Source organism: Eriocheir sinensis, chromosome 9, assembly GCF_024679095.1.
Source record: "Eriocheir sinensis breed Jianghai 21 chromosome 9, ASM2467909v1, whole genome shotgun sequence".
NCBI classification, from domain to species: Eukaryota; Metazoa; Arthropoda; class Malacostraca; order Decapoda; family Varunidae; genus Eriocheir; species Eriocheir sinensis.
The window spans coordinates 19,635,393-19,653,083 of NC_066517.1; the positions used below are offsets into that span (position 1 = coordinate 19,635,393).

Consider the following 17,691-nt stretch of genomic DNA (forward strand, 5'->3'; position numbering starts at 1 on the left):
CACCACATCCATCATCACTATCGCCACCCCAACTATCACTATCAATTCTTCCACCATCATCACCACCATCATCACTATCACCACCATCACCACCCCAACTGTCATCATCAATTCTTCCACCATCATCACCACCATCATCACTATCACCACCATCACCACCCCAACTGTCATCATCAATTCTTCCACCATCACCACCACCATCATCACTATCACCACCATCACCACCACAACTATCATCATCAATTCTTCCACCATCACCACCACCATCATCACTATCACCACCATCACCACCCCAACTATCATCATCAATTCTTCCACCATCACCACCACCACCATCATCAGTATCACCATCACCTCCACAACTATCATCAGCAATTCTTCCACCATCATCACTATCACCATCACCACCATCACCACCACAACTATCATCAATTCTTCCACCATCACCACCACCACCATCACAATCACCATCACCACCCCAACTATCATCATCAATTCTTCCACCATCACCACCACAATCATCACCATCACCACCACATCTATCATTATCAATTCTTCCACCATCACCACCACAATCATCACCATCACCACCACATCTATCATTATCAATTCTTCCACCATCACCACCACAATCACCACCATCACCACCACATCTATCATTATCAATTCTTCCACCATCACCACCATCATACGTAGCTCCCACCACAATCACAACTACCACCACCATTATTACCACTGCTATCCTCACCATCACCACATCAACATCACCTTCATTAACATCACCATCATTATCACCCTCATCACGACTAAGGAGCAAATGGGTACAAATAATAGTGAGCGGGATCCCTCTTTGTTTCCCTAGAATTAATTGGTTTTCTGTTTGTGATCCTCTAGGGAAGGGAAGGGAAGGGAAATGAAGGGAAGGGAAAGGAAAGTGAAAGGGGAAGGGAAATACAGAAGGGAGGTGAAATGAAAGGGAAAGAGGTAAATGGAAGGGAAGGGACAGGGAGAGAAAGTGAAGGGAATTAAAAGCGAGGGAAAGCAAAGAAAGGAAAGGGATACTGAGAGAAAGGGAAGGGGAAGGAAAGGGATGAGGAGAGAACGGGAAGGGAAAGAAAGGGATACGGAGAGAAAGGAAAGCAAAGGAAAGGAATAAGGAGGAAAAGGAAAGGGGAGGAAACGGATAAGCAGAAAAAGGGAAGGGAAGAAAACGGGATAAGAAGAGACAGGGAAGGGAAGGAAAGGGCTAAGGAGAGAAAGGGAAGGGAAGGAAAGGGACAAGAAGAGAAAGGGAAGGAGGGAAGGAAAGAGAAGGAAAGGAAAAGGTAGGGAAGAGAAGAGAAATTAAGTGAGAGAAGGTTAAGGGGAAGGATGCGGAAGGGACTAGGGTAAAAAGGGAAGGGAAGGGAAGGGAAAGGGGTGGAAGGGAAGGAAAGTGCAGTGAAGGGAAAGGAGGAGAAAAAGAGTTTGTTAATATATTTCGTTTCTTGCTCTTGACATTTTCTTCGCTTACTATTTTTTTTCTTTCTTACTGTTTTGTCTTCTCATTAATCTCTCTCTCTCTCTCTCTCTCTCTCTCTCTCTACGAACCCTTTACCTCATTCTCTCTCCACACTGATGCACTAACCATGTCAAGTAGAAGAGAGAGAGAGAGAGAGAGAGAGAGAGAGAGAGAGAGAGAGAGAGAGAGAGAGAGAGAGAGAGAGAGAGAGAGAGAGAGAGAGAGAGAGAGAGAGAGAGAGAGAGAGAGAGAGGAAGGGAGTAGGAGGAGTTTTAGCAGGTAAATATGGAGTAATGGACACTCGGAGGGAAGGAAAATTAAGTTGGAGAGAAAGGAGCAAAAATTCTTCAGGTGTGCGTGTGTGTGTGTGTGTGTGAAGATGTAGTGTGAGTGCGTGAGTGTGTGTGTGTGCGTGCGTTTCTTTCATTACTACATAAATATTGGATAATCCTCTTCTCTTAATTATCTTCCTTTTTACTCCTCCTCCTCCTCCTCCTCCTCATTCCCCTCCTCTTCTTCGTTTTATGCCTCCTCCTCCTCCTCCTCCTCCTCCTTTCCCACCTAATAACACTTTCCTTTTTATTGCTCGTCTTCCTTCCTTCCTTCATTCTCTTCTTTCTCTCCTTCTGCCCTTCATTTCTCTCTTTCATCTAACTTTTTTCCTTCGTTTTCTCCCTCTTTCGTTCTGTCTCCCTCTCTCGTTCGTATTTTATTTTTCGTCTTCCTTCCATTCTTCCTTCCTTCAATCCTTTTTCCCTTACAATCTTCCTTCCTTTCTTCTTTCGGTTAGCTCTCTTCCATTCTTCCTTCCTTCCTTCCTTCCTTTCTTCCCTCCTTCCTTCCCCACTCCCTCCCTCTTTCCCTCCCTCAATCCCCTTCTTCCCTCCTTCCTTCCCCACTCCCTCTCTCTTCCCCTCCCTCAATCCCTTTCTTCCCTCCTTCCTTCCTTCTTTCCTTCCTTCCTTCCCCCCTCCCTCCTCCCTCCCTCTTTCCCTTCCTTCCTTCCTTCCTTCCTTCCTCCTATAATGGTGAAGCTTCTAAGAGCGTCAACTAAACAAACTCTTCCTGTCTCAGCCAAACAAGGAAGAAAAGGAGGAGGAGGAGGAGGAGGAGGAGGAGGAGGAGGAGGAGGAGGAGGAGGAAGAGACTGGAATAAGTAGTATGAGAACGTGGAGAAAATAATTGAAGTTTAAGATTATAAGGAAGAAAAGAAGGAAAAAGAGAAGGGAGAGAACAAGGAGGAGGAGGAGGAGGAGGAAGAGGAAGAGGAAGAGAAGGAGGATAATTGAAGCGTACGTACCTAAGGAAGAGAAGGAAAAAAGATGGAAGCGAACGAATACAAGGAAGAGGAGGAAGAGGAGGAGGAGGAGGAGGAGGAGGAGGAGGAGAAGGAGGAGGAGGAGGAGGAGGAGGACTATGTAACGTCTTCGTTGGGCAGACAAGATCCAGCGTATCAAGGGAAAAAGACTTTGAATCCTCATGAATGAAGCATGAGAAGACTTATCCACTCTCTCTCTCTCTCTCTCTCTCTCTCTCCCTGTTCTTCCTCTTTGTATTTCTCTATTCATGTCTTTAATTACTTGCATTTATTATTCTTATTCGTATTCTAATCATTAGCACCTGATGGACTGATAACGGCAGTACAGGTGCATTAATTAGAGGGACTGGGCGCTTTGAGGTGTGAAAGGAAAGGGAAACAACAGCGTCGTGTGTTGAGGCGTATGGTAATGGTGCTGTGAGGGACGCAGGCAGGTGTGGGGGGCTAATTAACGAATCTGTCTTCAGGTATGGAGGGGAGGAGGTGGCTGAAAAAACATTGTAGGGGTTGAACAATATTTTTTTTGTGTACTAACTGGTACTGAAGATGGGTGGTTCAGGTACGGGCAGAACTGATATACGGGGTTATTTGGCAGAAGTCAGGGGGTAGACAGGCGTGTGTTGGGCTAACTAAAAAGAAAGAGGATAGTAACAGGTGGGAGAAGTTCAAAGGCAGGTGTGTGGAGTATTTAGCAATGGCGTGTGTGGGCCTAAGAGCATCGTGTGTGTGTCTAAGAGCATCGTGTGTGTGTCTAAGAGCATCGTGTGTGGGTCTAAGAGCATCGTGTGTGGGTCTAAGAGCATCGTGTGTGTGTCTAAGACCATCGTGTGTGGGTCTAAGAGCATCGTGTGTGGGTCTAAGAGCATCGTGTGTGGGTCTAAGAGCATCGTGTGTGGGTCTAAGAGCATCGTGTGTGGGTCTAAGAGCATCGTGTGTGGGTCTAAGAGCATCGTGTGTGGGTCTAAGACCATCGTGTGTGGGTCTAAGAGCATCGTGTGTGGGTCTAAGACCATCGTGTGTGGGTCTAAGACCATCGTGTGTGGGTCTCAGAGCATCGTGTGTGGGTCTAAGAGCATCGTGTGTGGGTCTAAGAGCATCGTGTGTGGGTCTAAGACCATCGTGTGTGGGTCTAAGAGCATCGTGTGTGGGTCTAAGAGCATCGTGTGTGGGTCTAAGAGCATCGTGTGTGGGTACTCTAAGAGCATCGTGTGTGGGTCTAAGAGCATCGTGTGTGGGTCTAAGACCATCGTGTGTGGGTCTAAGAGCATCGTGTGTGTATCTAAGAGAATCGTGTGTGGGTCTGTGAGTACCGCGCGTTGTTATCATAAGTGTGGGGAGCACTGCACGTGAGGGTTGTACAAGTGGGGCTCTGGGCAGGTGCGCAGGTGTAATGGGGTGTCACAGGCAGGTGTGGGGCTAATCACCAGTGTGTGCGGTGCAGGAGAGGAGGCTGAGAGGACAGGTGACCTTGCCTTAACGACCCCGGCGGCGGCGGACAAAGAGACTATGCCACCCGTCCCCCCGAGCCCCGCCGCGCCCGCCCCCCTGTGCCCCCCCGAGGCTGCCCCCCTGGCGGCGCGGCAGCGGGCGGCGCGGGGGTAGGAGCCCAGGAGGAGGGGGAGCGCCACGCCCTGTGGGATGCTAGCTAGCCCCCTGGGGAGGACGCGCCCCCCGCCCCCCCTCGGCCAGCCTCGTCAAGCCACACGCCGACATGGGGACAAACGCACCGAAGGGCCGAGGGGACGCCGCCCCCGCCCGGCCCGAGGGGGAGATGGACGCCCTGCTGCTGGGACGCACGAGAGATCTCAAGGTTGGCCCCGCGGACCCGTCACCCCGCTGTCCCCGCTGTGGCTGTGTGTCTGAGTGTCGTAATGTGGCTCCCGCAGCACATCGCTACCACCACCGCTACCGAGGCGCACCACTGCCACCATTGCTACCAATCCACCACCACCACCACACCATAGCTCCTCCCCACCCCACCCACCACTTTATACCGTTCCATGCCCACCCCGTCTACCACCACCAACCACTACCACCGCCTCCACACCACAATTTCAATACCGTTCCCTCCCCACTCCATCCACCATCACCACCACAACCACCACCACAACTATGGGTGAAATGGACGACGGGGACTTTCTGCCCCCGTCATCAATATCATCCACAACTCATTGATTCACTCCACTCCAGACAAGTCTCCTTTTCCTTCACGTTCCCTTCCTTCCTTCTTAGTTTCTTCTCTCCTTCCCACTTGTTCCACACCTCTATTTTCCCTTTATTTTTCTAGTCCTTTTTTTTCCTTTTCTCACACATGTCCTTCTCTCTCTCTCCCCCCTACCTCCTCCACTTTCCATCCCTTCATTCCAAATTTCATCATTCCTTCCCTTCATTTCCCATCACATTATTCCTTCCCTTCCTCTCCTTTCTCATCATTTCTGCATCTCTCTCTCTCCTCCTCCCACTTCCTATCCTCTCTATCCCTATGTTTCCTTCTCTCTGTCTTTTGCTTCTTCATTCCCTTCACTTCCTTGCCTTCCCTTTCGTTATCCAATTTCCCTTCCATTCCATCCATATCCACTTCTTTATTTTCCCATTCCCTTATTCCTCCACTTCCTTTCATCCGTCATCCTTCCTTCATCTTCTCTACTTCCATTCCTCCCTCTCCCTCTCCTTCTCCACTTCCTTTCCTTTCCTTCCTCCTCCCTTCCTTCCCTTACCAGGTGTGTTGCGTCTCATTACCTGTGTGTCCTGCCTTCCTAACGAGGTGTGCCGTGTCTCACCTGTCTCTCTGTGTCGCTGCTCTGTTTGTGCCGTTCTTCTCAAGCAATCTTTTGTCTCGTCTCTAACTTGCCCCGGTGTGTCGTTGCTAATTAATCAGGTGTTTCGTGTGTGTGTGTGTGTGTCGTTTTCTCAGCTGCTCAAGTGTCGTATCTTAAATTGGACTTTTGTGTACCTGTGTGTGTGTGTGTGTGTGTGTGTGTGTGTGTGTGTGTGTGTGTGTGTGTGTGTGTGTGTGTGTGTGTGTGTGTGTGTGTGTGTGTGTGTGTGTGTGTGTGTGTGTGTGTGTGTGTGTGTTTGTTTTGTGATTAACCTGGTGTGTGTGTGTGTGTGTGTGTGTGTGTGTGTGTGTGTGTGTGTGTGTGTGTGTGTGTGTGTGTGTGTGTGTGTGTGTGTGTGTGTGTGTGTGTGTGTGTTACTTTTGTTTGTATTCACCTTCAAAACACAACTAGTAAACAATGTCTTCTCACTTGTATTCGATGTTTTTGATGCAATGTTTTGATCCTTTAGTGTAACTTTTTTTGTCGCTTTTGCACCTGAGAAGTGATTTTTGTCGTATCTCTCCCTCGTGTTACACAAAATCACTCGTGTTGTGTATGCGTGTATGTTTGTGTATGTGTGTGTGTGTACGGTTCTCTTCACCACGCACCATGTGTATTCCCAACTCGTGTATGTATGTGTGTACGTATATGTGCGTTTCCGGGAGCATGGTGGTGTGTGTACGTGCATGGTGTTGTAGTTTTTGTCTTTTGCTAATTGACTGTTACTTACTTCTCTTTCTCGTGTTCTTCTTATTATACATTTTCCATAACTAAGAAGTGGACCTAAAGCAATTATTCATATGTGGAGGATTTTTACATAACAAGATTTTTTGGAGGTACAAGGAACGTCAAAAAAAACAAAAACACACCTACACATTTTTTGAAAGGATTATTCAGATGAGGAAGCAATAATTAAGTTTTCTGTAGAATTAATTAACTTTATTCTCGTTTTTCTTCCTCCAACACGTTCTCGAGGATTCCTTTTTGAGAAGACGGACACTTCTTTTTTTGTCCGTCGGGGTACGAGAATAGCTGAGTGGTGCTTCTTAAAGTAGACGCCGGAGAAGGAGCCTTACAAATGAAGTACACACACACACACACACACACACACACACACACACACACACACACACACACACACACTCCCTGCAGCACACGTCTAAATAAGAAAAATAATAAAATCTCAGCCACACATAAAATATGAATGAAAGAGAAAGAATGAAATACGGAGAGAGAGAGAGAGAGAGAGAGAGAGAGAGAGAGAGAGAGAGAGAGAGAGAGAGAGAGAGAGAGAGAGAGAGAGAGAGAGAGAGAGAGAGAGAGAGAGAGAGAGAGAGAATGAAAGTGAAAGTAAAGGCAACCGGTGATCCCAGTTGGCAGGTGAAAGAGCCAGTATCCTCCCTCGTATCCAAGCTAATCAAGCCCACCTGTGCCCTCCTCCACCCACCTGGCGATACACCTTCCACACACACACACAAACAGACATACAGACACAAAAACACACCTTTGTCCCATCGACACACACACACACACACGCAACACAACAGAGTAATAACAACGCTAACAACACCTTCAACAACACCTTACCTGACACGACTCACACGTAACTCAAAAAAGAACGTCCCCTTCTACCCCCCCCCCCCCCATTACCTTTGTGTCGCCTTCCCACGCCCCGCACAAACACAACAGAATCATTAGCGCACTCCCAACACCTGTGTGAAGCGCCTTACACCTCAACGCACGCGATTCCCAGGTGAGCGGAATGCGTGTCATCTTAATTAACTCACTCGCCAGGTAGAGAGCGATCGCAGGTAAAGGTGCGCGCCGACTAGGGTGTTAGGTCGCCCGGTGTTAACGAAGGCGAGGGTTTAGTATGATTCTCCGGCGTTTTTTTTTTATGAGGTTCATAAGACTTAGGTTTAATGTCCGTGCTTGAGTTTATATAGAGTTCGGGTTTATGGTTAATGTCAAGAGATGAAAAGGGTAAAAGGATGTTGAGTGAATAGCAGGAGGGAGGGAGAGGACTAGGAGGAGGGTTGAGGCAAGAGAGATGAAACGGAAGGAAGGAAATGGAGAAGAAAAGGTTAAAATGTGGAAGGAAGGCAGAAAGGGAGAGAAGAAAGAAAGAGAAGAGGAACAGGAGGAGGAGGAGGGAAGAGGAAAGAGGGATGAAACAACGGAAGGAAGGAAATGGAAGAGAGAAGGTTAAAATGTGAAGGGAATGCAGAAAGGAAGAGGAGAAAGAAGGAGACAACGGAGAGAAGAGCAAGAGGAAGGAGGAGGAGGAGGAGGAGGAGGAGGAGTGAAGAGGCAAATAAGATGAAACAACGGAAGGAAGGAAATGGAAGAGAAAAGGTTAAAATGTGAGAGGAATGCAGAAAGGAAGAGGAGAAAGAAGGAGGCAACGGAGAGAAGAGCAAGAAGAAGGAGGAGGAGGAGGAGGGAAGAGGCAAATAAGATGAAACAACGGAAGGAAGGAAATAGAAGAGAAAAGGTAAAAATATGAGAGAAGGTCAGAAAGGGAGAGAAGGGAAGCGGCAAAGGAGAGAGGAGCAAGGGAGAGGGAGAAGAGAAGATGGGTTAAGGAAGAGCCAAGAGAAGTGAAACAAAGGAAGAAAGAAATAGAAGGAACTCAGGGAAAGCAAGAATATGAAAGAAGGGCAGAAAGGATGATGAAATATGAATAGGCACAGAGGGGAGAGGCAAAGAGGTAGGATAGAGAGGAGGGAGAGGAAAAGAGAGAAGAGGAAACAAAGAGAGAAATGAAAGCGGAAAATGAAGGAAAGATGACGAGAAGAAAACCAGAGGAAAGAGAGGAGGAGGAAAGAGACAAGATAAAATAAACAAGGGAAGGAGGAAATAAACTGAGTGGTAGGGAAAGACAAAACGAAAACAAGAAGGAGGGAGAGAAAGAAAGAAAAAGAAAGAGAGAGATAAAACACAAGAAGGAGTTTGAAATATAAGAACGAGGAAATGAGATAATGAAATAAGAGGTAAAAGAGAGGAGTGTGAAAAAGAAAGATGGAGGGGAAAGGAGAAAAAGATGTTAAAAAGCGGAGAGGGAAAAATATGAGAAGAGGAAGGGAGAGGAGACAGTGATTACGAAAGAAAGACAAAAGAGAGAACGTGAGAAAAAGAGTTAAAGTAAAAAGAGAGAATAGAAGAAGGTGTAAAGAGGGATGGATAGATGAAGAGAATAAGAGAGGAGAGAGAGAATAAAAGTTAGGGAAGCGATATTAGTCATAGGATTTGTAAACAGATTATACAAAGACTGAATAAATTGTCTAAAAACGGTGAACATACGTTTAGATGAAAGGTGAATGGACGGTCTTGAGGGTAAAAGAAGTTAACGTAAATTAAAAAGAGTAGAAAATGTGAAGAAGAGGGGGTAGTTTTTACGGTCTGGTAGGTAAAAAAAGTGAACGTAAATTAAAAAGAGTAGAAAATGTGAAGAAGAGGAGGCAGTATTTACGGTCTGGTAGGTAAAAAAAAAGTGAACGTAAATTAAAAAGGATAGAAAAAGTGACGAAGAGGAGGTAGTTTTTACGGTCTTGTAAGTAAAAAAAGTGAACGTAAATCAAAAAGAATAAAGTAAAAAAATGTGAAAAACAGGAGGCAGTTTTCACGGTGGAGAATGTCGTAAGGAAGGACGAAAAGTTGTAAATGAGTAAAGAGTAATTAGAAGTATAAAACAAGGGGAATAGGCGGAGTTTTGCATGCATAAAAAAGGTGAACGAAAAAAGACAAGGAAAAAAAACTGACGAAGAGGCGGTTTGAAGAGAAAAGTTGTATTAGAGAATGGAATAAGTAGGAATACAATACGAGGTGAATAGGCATAGTTCTGTAGGTAAAGAAACGAAAACAGAGACTAGGGCGAAAAAAAGTTGAGGAAGAGGCAGTTTTTAAGATGAAGAAGGTCGTATGAAGGGGAAAAAAAAGAGTTGCAAAAGAGTAGAGAATAAGTATGAGTATAAAATAAGGGGAATAGGCAGAGTTTTGTAGGTAGAGAAACGAAAAAAGGGACTGGCGCAAAAAAGGTTCAGGGAGAGGCATTTTTACGATGAAGAAGGTCGTATGGAGGGAAAATAAAGGAGCAAATAAGTAGAAATAGAAGTATAGCTATAAAACAATGGGATTAGGCAGAGTTTTGAAGGTAAAGAAAATAAAAAAGGGACTAGAGAAAAAAAGTTGAGGAAGAAGCCATTTTAACGATGAAGAAGGTCGTATGAAGGGAAAAAAAGTAGCAGAAGAGTAGAGAATAAGTATAGGCATAAAACAATGGGAATAGGCAGAGTTTTGTAGGTAAAGAAACAAAAAAAAGGGACAAGGGCAAAAGAAAGTTGTGAAGAAGAGGCAGTTTTTACGATGAAGAAGGTCGTATGGAAGGGGGAAAAAAGTAGCAGAAGAGTAGAGAATAAGTATAGGTATAATACAATGGGAATAGGCAGAGTTTTGTAGGTAAAGAAACGAGGAAATGGACTTGGGCAAAAAACAGTTGAGGAAGAGGCAGTTTTTACGATAAAGAAGGTCGTATGAAGGGAAAATAAAGGAGCAAAAGAGTAGAGAATATGTATAGGTATAAAACACGGTGAATAAGCAGAATTTTGTAGGTATAAAAGTAGCGTGCTTTTTTTTTTTTCATTATTGTTTTTTTTTTATGCCCTTGAACTGTCTCCATTGCTGTAAAAAAGAAAACTAATTAAAAAGACAAATGTAAAAAGTTGTCACGAAGAGACATTTTTTTTCCCACGGCGAAGAATGCAGTAGTAAGGAAGGGAGAGAACAAAGAAGTTGCAAAAGAGGGCGAGGAAGTTGGGACGATGAAGAGGCGGGTAAATAGAAAAAGTTCGCCAGAAAGTTGAGGTGAAGAGACGAAAGTTGAACATTATGCAAATATAAGGAGGAAGACATTTTAATGGGGGACTCAGGTGAAGGGAGACAGCTGGTATGAAGGTCAGGGAGGAGGAGAGACAGGTAGACAGGGTAGCGATTGTGGAGTTCTTGTTTGTTCGGTTCGTTTGTGGATAGAAAGGCGGAAAGAATAGCGTTTGTGGATTTCCTAGATGGATTGTTTGTTGTAGAGACACAGGTAGAAAGGGTAGCGTTTGTGAAGTTCTTGTTTGCTAGGTTTGTTTGTGGAGAGAAAGGCAGAAAGAATACCGTTTGTGGAGTTCTTGTTTGTTAGGTTTGTGGATAGAAAGGCAAAAAGAATACCGTTTGTGGAGTTCTTGTTTGTTAGGTTTGTGGATGGAAAGGAAGAAAGAATACCGTTTGTGGAGTTCTTGTTTGTTAGGTTTGTGGATGGAAAGGAAGAAAGAATACCGTTTGTGGAGTTCTTGTTTGTTAGGTTTGTGGATGGAAAGGAAGAAAGAATACCGTTTGTGGAGTTCTTGTTTGTTAGGTTTGTGGATAGAAAGGAAGAAAGAATACCGTTAGTGGAGTTCTTGTTTGTTAGGTTTGTGGATAGAAAGGAAAAAATAATACCGTTTGTGGAGTTCTTGTTTGTTAGGTTTGTGGATAGAAAGGAAAAAAGAATACCGTTTGTGGAGTTCTTGTTTGTTAGGTTTGTGGAGAGACAGGTAGCAAAAATACCGTTTGTGGAGTTCCTAGTTGGACTGTTTGTTTGTAGAGAGACAGGTAGGCAGGGCAGCATTTGTTGAGTTCTTAGTTGATTGGTTTGTTCACTAATTCAGCTTCACTTGTTAAGTTTAATATATTCAATTTCCGTTCCATTTAATTTCTTTAACTATTGAAATTTAACTCCCCTCCTTTGGTTTCACAAGTTCATCTAAATTCATACATTCATACACAACACATGAATACACAAGTTCATAACGAGACAGCTCCATTTATAGCCTTCAGTCATTATTTGCATTGACTACACTAATCATTAATGTGCTCCGTTCATCCACGTCCCTTATTGTAAACCAGTTCTTGTCTATGTGACGGAGATGAGCATTGATGTCACGCGTATCTACCACTTCTATTTCCTTCTTCCCTTGTTTTTTCTTTCCTTTCCTTCTTTGCCTCTTCCCTTGTCCTCTCTTCCCTCTGTTATCTCTTCTTTCTTCTCCTCTCTCTTTCCTTCCATCGTTTATTCTCCTTTCTCTCTTCTCTCTGTAGTGTATGTTCCAAATTTACCTTTCCCTAAAACATTAATTTTAGACTCGGACCCGGCGCTGTGGGATCTCATATCAGGCGAGGAGGAGTTTTGAGCAAGTTTCCCCTGAGTTGCCGCTAAGTTTGTGTTCCCGAGGCAGGAAGTAGCGGACTTAAGACGTTACTTAATGCCGGAAAACTTGACGGCTCGGGTCTTACGTACGAGGGAAAGAAGACACTAAGAACGCCAGGCAGAAAGGATGGAAATATTAAGCATAATTTTTCATCAGCTTCATTCTCTTTCACCTTCACATGATCAGCTTTACACGTTCAGTTTCGCATCGTTTGCTTCATTTGGTTAGTTAATTTCACATGTTCATCTTCATATATTCAACTCCAGTCGTTCAACATCACACGTTCAATTTCATACCTTCAGTTTCAATCGTTCAACTTGACACGTTCAACTGCACACCACACGTTCAACTTCAAATGTTCAGCTCCATTCGTTCAACATCACACGTTCAATTTCACATCTTCAGTTTCAATCGTTCAACTTCACACGTTCAACTGCACACTACACGTTCAACTTCACATTTTCAGCTCCATTCGTTCAACATCACACGTTCAATTTCACTTCTTCACACGTCCAGCTGCACACCACACGTTTAACTTCACACATTTTCAACTTCATTCGCTTAACATCAGCCATTCTACTTCCCACATTTCCCCATTCAACTGAAATAACAACCCTACAAATTCAGCTTCGTACATTCCCCATCACTCGGCCATCCTCATTTTTTCCCTTCCACACGCGGCGAGGTAAGGAAAGGCAAAGCAAGGATAGGCTCGAGGCGTGAGAAACGGGTGCTGACGAGCTGGCGGCGGCATAAACACTGAGAGAAACCAACTGGACGTGCCCTGTAAACACCCCGCCTTCCTCAACCTATCAGACTCTTCCTGCCGCTAAAATTTGCCTTAATACTGATTTCTCCTTTACGCCTTTCTCTTTTTTCCTTCATTATCATTTTTTTCTCTCAATAGATTATCTTAGATTGTTGGTTACGTGTTCTTCTAACTGTCTGAATTTATGTAAATCACTTGGTTCTATTTAACGTCTATTTCTTTTTTCTCTCCTGGTTCTTCTATAGGTTATGTTAGACTCTCTCTCTCTCTCTCTCTCTCTCTCTCTCTCTCTCTCTCTCTCTCTCTCTCTCACTTCGTTATACTTCACATGTCTTTCTTTTCTTCCTCTCTTAATTGTTCTTCTAATAAGTATATTAGATTTTCAATAACAAGTTTCTTCCTTCTTTTATTTCTCAGTCTATGATGCATATTCTCAAACATTTCGGAGCTTACACACTCACATTTGATAAGGTTTTCGTAGAGATTGTTGTTTATTTCCATGTGTAGTTTTATGATCCTAGTGAAAATCTGACAAGGCTCCTGCTCCGTGAATGTGAAAGACTCCCATGAGAACCTGGCTAACCTAATTTGCGGCCTTTGAAAATGTTTGTTATTTGAGCCGAAATCGTCTGGGAATACTGGCATCTCTCTCTCTCTCTCTCTCTCTCTCTCTCTCTCTCTCTCTCTCTCTCATGGCCGGCACTTCTTTCACACACTCATCACTTTTTCCTGTAAACGCATTCCTCGCCTCACACCTCGTGATGCGGGGGTCGGGAGGGGATGGGCAGGGGTGAGGGATGAGGGGGGGTAGGGGGTGGGAGGGCGTGTGTGAGAGACGTTACCTGGGTGGTGGAGGCCTTTCATTAGCGGGCAGGTGAGCGGCAGACAAGTATATACGCGATAAGTCAGGTGTGAGTTTGTGAATTGGGTGACTCGTGATTGCAAACAATGGGCGATTTTGTGCAGGTGGTGAGGTCTGCATATCGTTTCTATCTCTCTTACCACTTAGCTCTCTCTCTCTCTCTCTCTCTCTGTGTCCCGATCTATATTCCTGATCAAATGGTTTGTTTGAACTATACCTCGTCTCTCTCTCTCTCTCCCCCCCCCAAGGTGACACCGGTTCCATTAAAACTTTTGTTCAACACTTCGTACAATTAAATAGAAAAATACGGAAAAATACAGACACGGGAAGCCTTTCGAAATGACGTCGCAGGCTAACGGAGTGCGGGTTCCTTCCTTTACAGGTGCAACAGGTGATAATGAGCCACTGTGATCATGCGCCAGAACTAAGCAATCAAACACTATACACGAAACGCTGAGAAATCAAAGGAAGATACAGCAAGCTTTTTATGCATTCCCACTGTGTGTCTTATCGGATAAAACACATTAATATATAAGAAAAAAAGTATATATATTTGTACTTTCCTAAAAAAAATCATATACTTATATTTTTACAGTGGATTAAGTTGATGATCAAAAAACGTATATTTTAAGCAAATATAACAAGAGATGAAGTATGATAGATAAATGCTTGAGTAAACAAAATAAATTAATGAGAAAAAGATACGCGAACGTGCTCAGAGCAACATCAACATAACACTTTGAGCGGAACACATAAATTAAAACAGAAAAAAATAACTTCTATAGACAAGCATCAAAAAGCCGGAGATAAATTTCTAGATAAAAGACAAAACAACAGTAACAATAAAAATAAAAAAAATACAGGAGAAATACAGACACCCAGTAACAGCAAGAACAAAAACAAACATGAGTGAACCATGAAAAATAAACAAGAAAAGCAGGACAAAAAATAACAAAGGATAGAAAAAGACGACATATACTCTACCCTGTGATTTAAAAGCTATAACCACTTAAATATAAATAAAAAAAAGAGAAGACGAAAAAAAGAGAAAAAAAAATATCTTGCAAATAAAACCACAATTTGAAAACGATAACCACATAAATTAATAGAAAATCAAAACTGCGAGATCAACTTGAAATCAAAACAAATCAGTGACCCATGAAAGAAAATTAACCCACGCCAGAATGTTTGGAAAGCGAGAAAGCAAAAGATACGATGATCATACTCTAAACTGTGACCTGCGATCGGTGCACTGGTGAACGTGACGCTGAGAGCCACACGTAAATAATGACTCACATGAACGGAGGAGTGCGGGGGGGAGAAGGAGTGAAGGCGGAGGGGGAGATGGATGCCATGCTCCTGGGCAAGACGAGGACCCTGAAGGTGAGTTTCTTTCCCTTACTCGTCTTCAGCTGTACCTGTAATTAGAGAGACAGGTGTTAGTGGGGGTAGATAGAGTGATGGTGATTATGAGGATGGTGACGATGTTGTGTGTGCTCTTCTTTTAGTTCAGTTAGGTTAGGTTAGGTTAGGTTAGGTTAGGTTAGGTTAGGTTTGGTAGGTTAGGTTAGGTTAGGTTAAGTTAGGTTTGGTAGGTTAGGTTAGGTTAGGTTAAGTTAGGTTTGGTAGGTTAGGTTAGGTTAGGTTAAGTTAGGTTTGGTAGGTTAGGTTAGGTTAGGTTAAGTTAGGTTTGGTAGGTTAGGTTAGGTTAGGTTAAGTTAGGTTTGGTGAGTTAGGTTAGGTTAGGTTAGGTTGGTAGGTTTGGTAGGTTGGGTTACGTCAGGTTGGTCTGATGGTGGTTATGAGGATGGTGACGATGTTGTGTATGCTCTTCTTTTAGTTCAGTTAGGTTAGGTTAGGTTAAGTTAGGTTTGGTAGGTTAGGTTAGGTTAGGTTAAGTTAGGTTTGGTAGGTTAGGTTAGGTTAGGTTAAGTTAGGTTTGGTAGGTTAGGTTAGGTTAGGTTAAGTTAGGTTTGGTAGGTTAGGTTAGGTTAGGTTAAGTTAGGTTTGGTAGGTTAGGTTACGTTAACTTGGTCTCTTTTTCTGATGGTGGTTATGAGGATGGTGACGATGTTGTGTATGCTCTTCTTTTAGGTAAGTTAGGTTAGGTTAGGTTAGGTTAGGTTAGGTTAGGTTAGGTAGGTTAGGTTACGTTAACTTGGTCACTTTTCTGATGGCGGTTATGAAGATGGTGACGATGTTGAGTATGCTCTTCTTTTAGGTCAGTTATGTTAAGTTAGGTTTGGTAGGTTAGATTACGCTTAACTTGGTCTCTTTTTCTGATGGTGATTATGAGGATGGTGAAGACGTTGGAATGCTCTTCTTTTAGGTTAGTTAGGGTAAGTTTGGAAGAACGTTAATTTAGTCTTTTTCTGTTGGTGATTATGAAGATTGTGAGGATGTTGTGTATAATTTTTTTTAGGTGTGTTAGGTTAAGGACATTCACTTCAGTCATTCTACTCTGAACAATTTTCTTCTACCATTTTCTCTTTTTATCTACCTGTTTTCCCTCCCTCCCTCTTTCCCTCCCTTCCTTTAGGCTAGGTTAGGTTAGGTTAGGTAAGGTTAGGTTAGGTTAGGTTAGGTTAGGTCAGCTTTGTCTCCTTTTCTGATACTATACATGCACTTAATAATCGGGTTAGAGTGAGGGTACATATGGTGATGGTGATTATGATGTGAGAATGTTGTGTATGATTTTTTTAGGGTGAGTCAGGTTAGGTTAGGTTACTCTCCTTTTCTAATCCTTTACATGTAATTAATAGTCGAATATAGTGAGGGTAAATATGATGGTGATTATGATGGTTTGGGAATGAAATTTTTTGTTTCGTCTTCCAAATATGTCGAGGCCGGTCTGGCGTCTCATGGTCCTTTCTTCCTCTGTTCACACAGTCCCAACACCCATCTCTTCCTCTCATATATAAGCTATAGGTAACATATGAAAGGAAAATATAGGTGTTGGGACTGTGTGGCAGAGCAGGGGGGAGAAATGAACCCGCGGGAGCCAATGCCAAAACGGACTTCTCTTATTATTCCACCACTTGTAATTAGTAGTCAGGTAATAGTGAGTGCAGTGTGGTGACGATGATTAAGATGATTGTGAGAATAGTGAATGTGGCTTTTTTTGTGGTGTACCAAACGCCCTGAGACTATACAGTTTTGTGAATGATAATGATGATAAGTGTAATGTGCTGCCTAGCAAACAGACTAATGAAAGTACAACAAAGGGAAAGAAAACATCAAAGGTCCACTAAACACACACACACACACACACACACACACAAACACGGCTCCCCCCACTACCTTCACACAATTATCTTCATATTTTATTTAACCACAGGGGTGAATTTTACTTTCAAATACGCGACAAACATAAAATAAATATGAAAAAAAAAAACATTCCTGTACACTACGACCTCTTTGGGCCTTGAGGGTAGAGAGGAAGGGAAGAAAGATATGCCCGAGGGAGAAGGAGGCGGAAGAGGAGGAGGAGGATAAAAGGATGAAGGAGAAGAGCAGAAAGATAAAGCAGGGCAAGTTCAAGGGTGTGTGAGAGAGAGAGAGAGAGAGAGAGAGAGAGAGAGAGAGAGAGAGAGAGAGAGAGAGAGAGAGAGAGAGAGAGAGTATCAGGTTATAAGAGAGAGGAAGAGTAGGAGAGATAAGAACCCGAGGAGAGGGAGGAAGGAAGAAGAAAAAGAGAGAAGAGGAAAAGAAGAAAAACGTAAAGAAAAAAAAGAGGAAAGAGGGAGATAGGGATAAGCAAGAAGAGAGAAGGGAAAAGTAGGAAAGTAGAAACAAGGAAAGAAAACAGGAAGCAAAGATAACCATGAGATAGGGAAAGAGAAGACAAAGGAAAAAGGAAAGAAAGAAAGAGAGAACGAGACGGGAAAACAATGAAAAGGGAAAGCTGGAGTGGAGATGAAAGGTCGCCCGAAGGAAAATAGAAGAGGAAGAGAAGGAGGAGAGAGAGAGAGAGAGAGAGAGAGAGAGAGAGAGAGAGAGAGAGAGAGAGAGAGAGAGAGAGAGAGAGAGAGAGAGAGAGAGAGAGAGAGAGAGAGAGAGAGAGAGAAAGAGAGAGAGAGAGAGAGAGAGAGAGAGAGAGAGAGAGAGAGAGAGAGAGAGAGAGAGAGAGAGAGAGAGAGAGAGAGAGAGAGAGAGAGAGAGAGAGAGAGAGAGAGAGTGAGGGTTGGTA

At 43.5% G+C, this 17,691-nt stretch overlaps 2 protein-coding genes across 2 annotated transcripts in view; one reads left to right on the forward strand and one right to left on the reverse strand.

Annotated features, from left to right (window-relative positions):
- The window catches only part of LOC126996296 (uncharacterized), a 32,178-nt gene extending 27,144 nt beyond the window's left edge, over positions 1–5,034 (forward strand). Inside the window, exon 3 of the mRNA XM_050856673.1 lies at positions 4,224–5,034. Coding sequence (XP_050712630.1) covers positions 4,224–4,421 — 198 coding nt within the window. The 3' untranslated portion in view covers positions 4,422–5,034. The remainder of the gene's footprint in view (positions 1–4,223) is intronic.
- LOC126996094 (DNA mismatch repair protein Msh3-like) overlaps positions 1–14,920 on the reverse strand; it is a 250,738-nt gene extending 235,818 nt beyond the window's left edge. The window contains exon 1 of the mRNA XM_050856215.1: positions 14,799–14,920. The gene's annotated coding sequence lies outside the window, so the exon portion shown is untranslated. The remainder of the gene's footprint in view (positions 1–14,798) is intronic.
- Between the last annotated feature and the right edge of the window lie 2,771 nt (positions 14,921–17,691).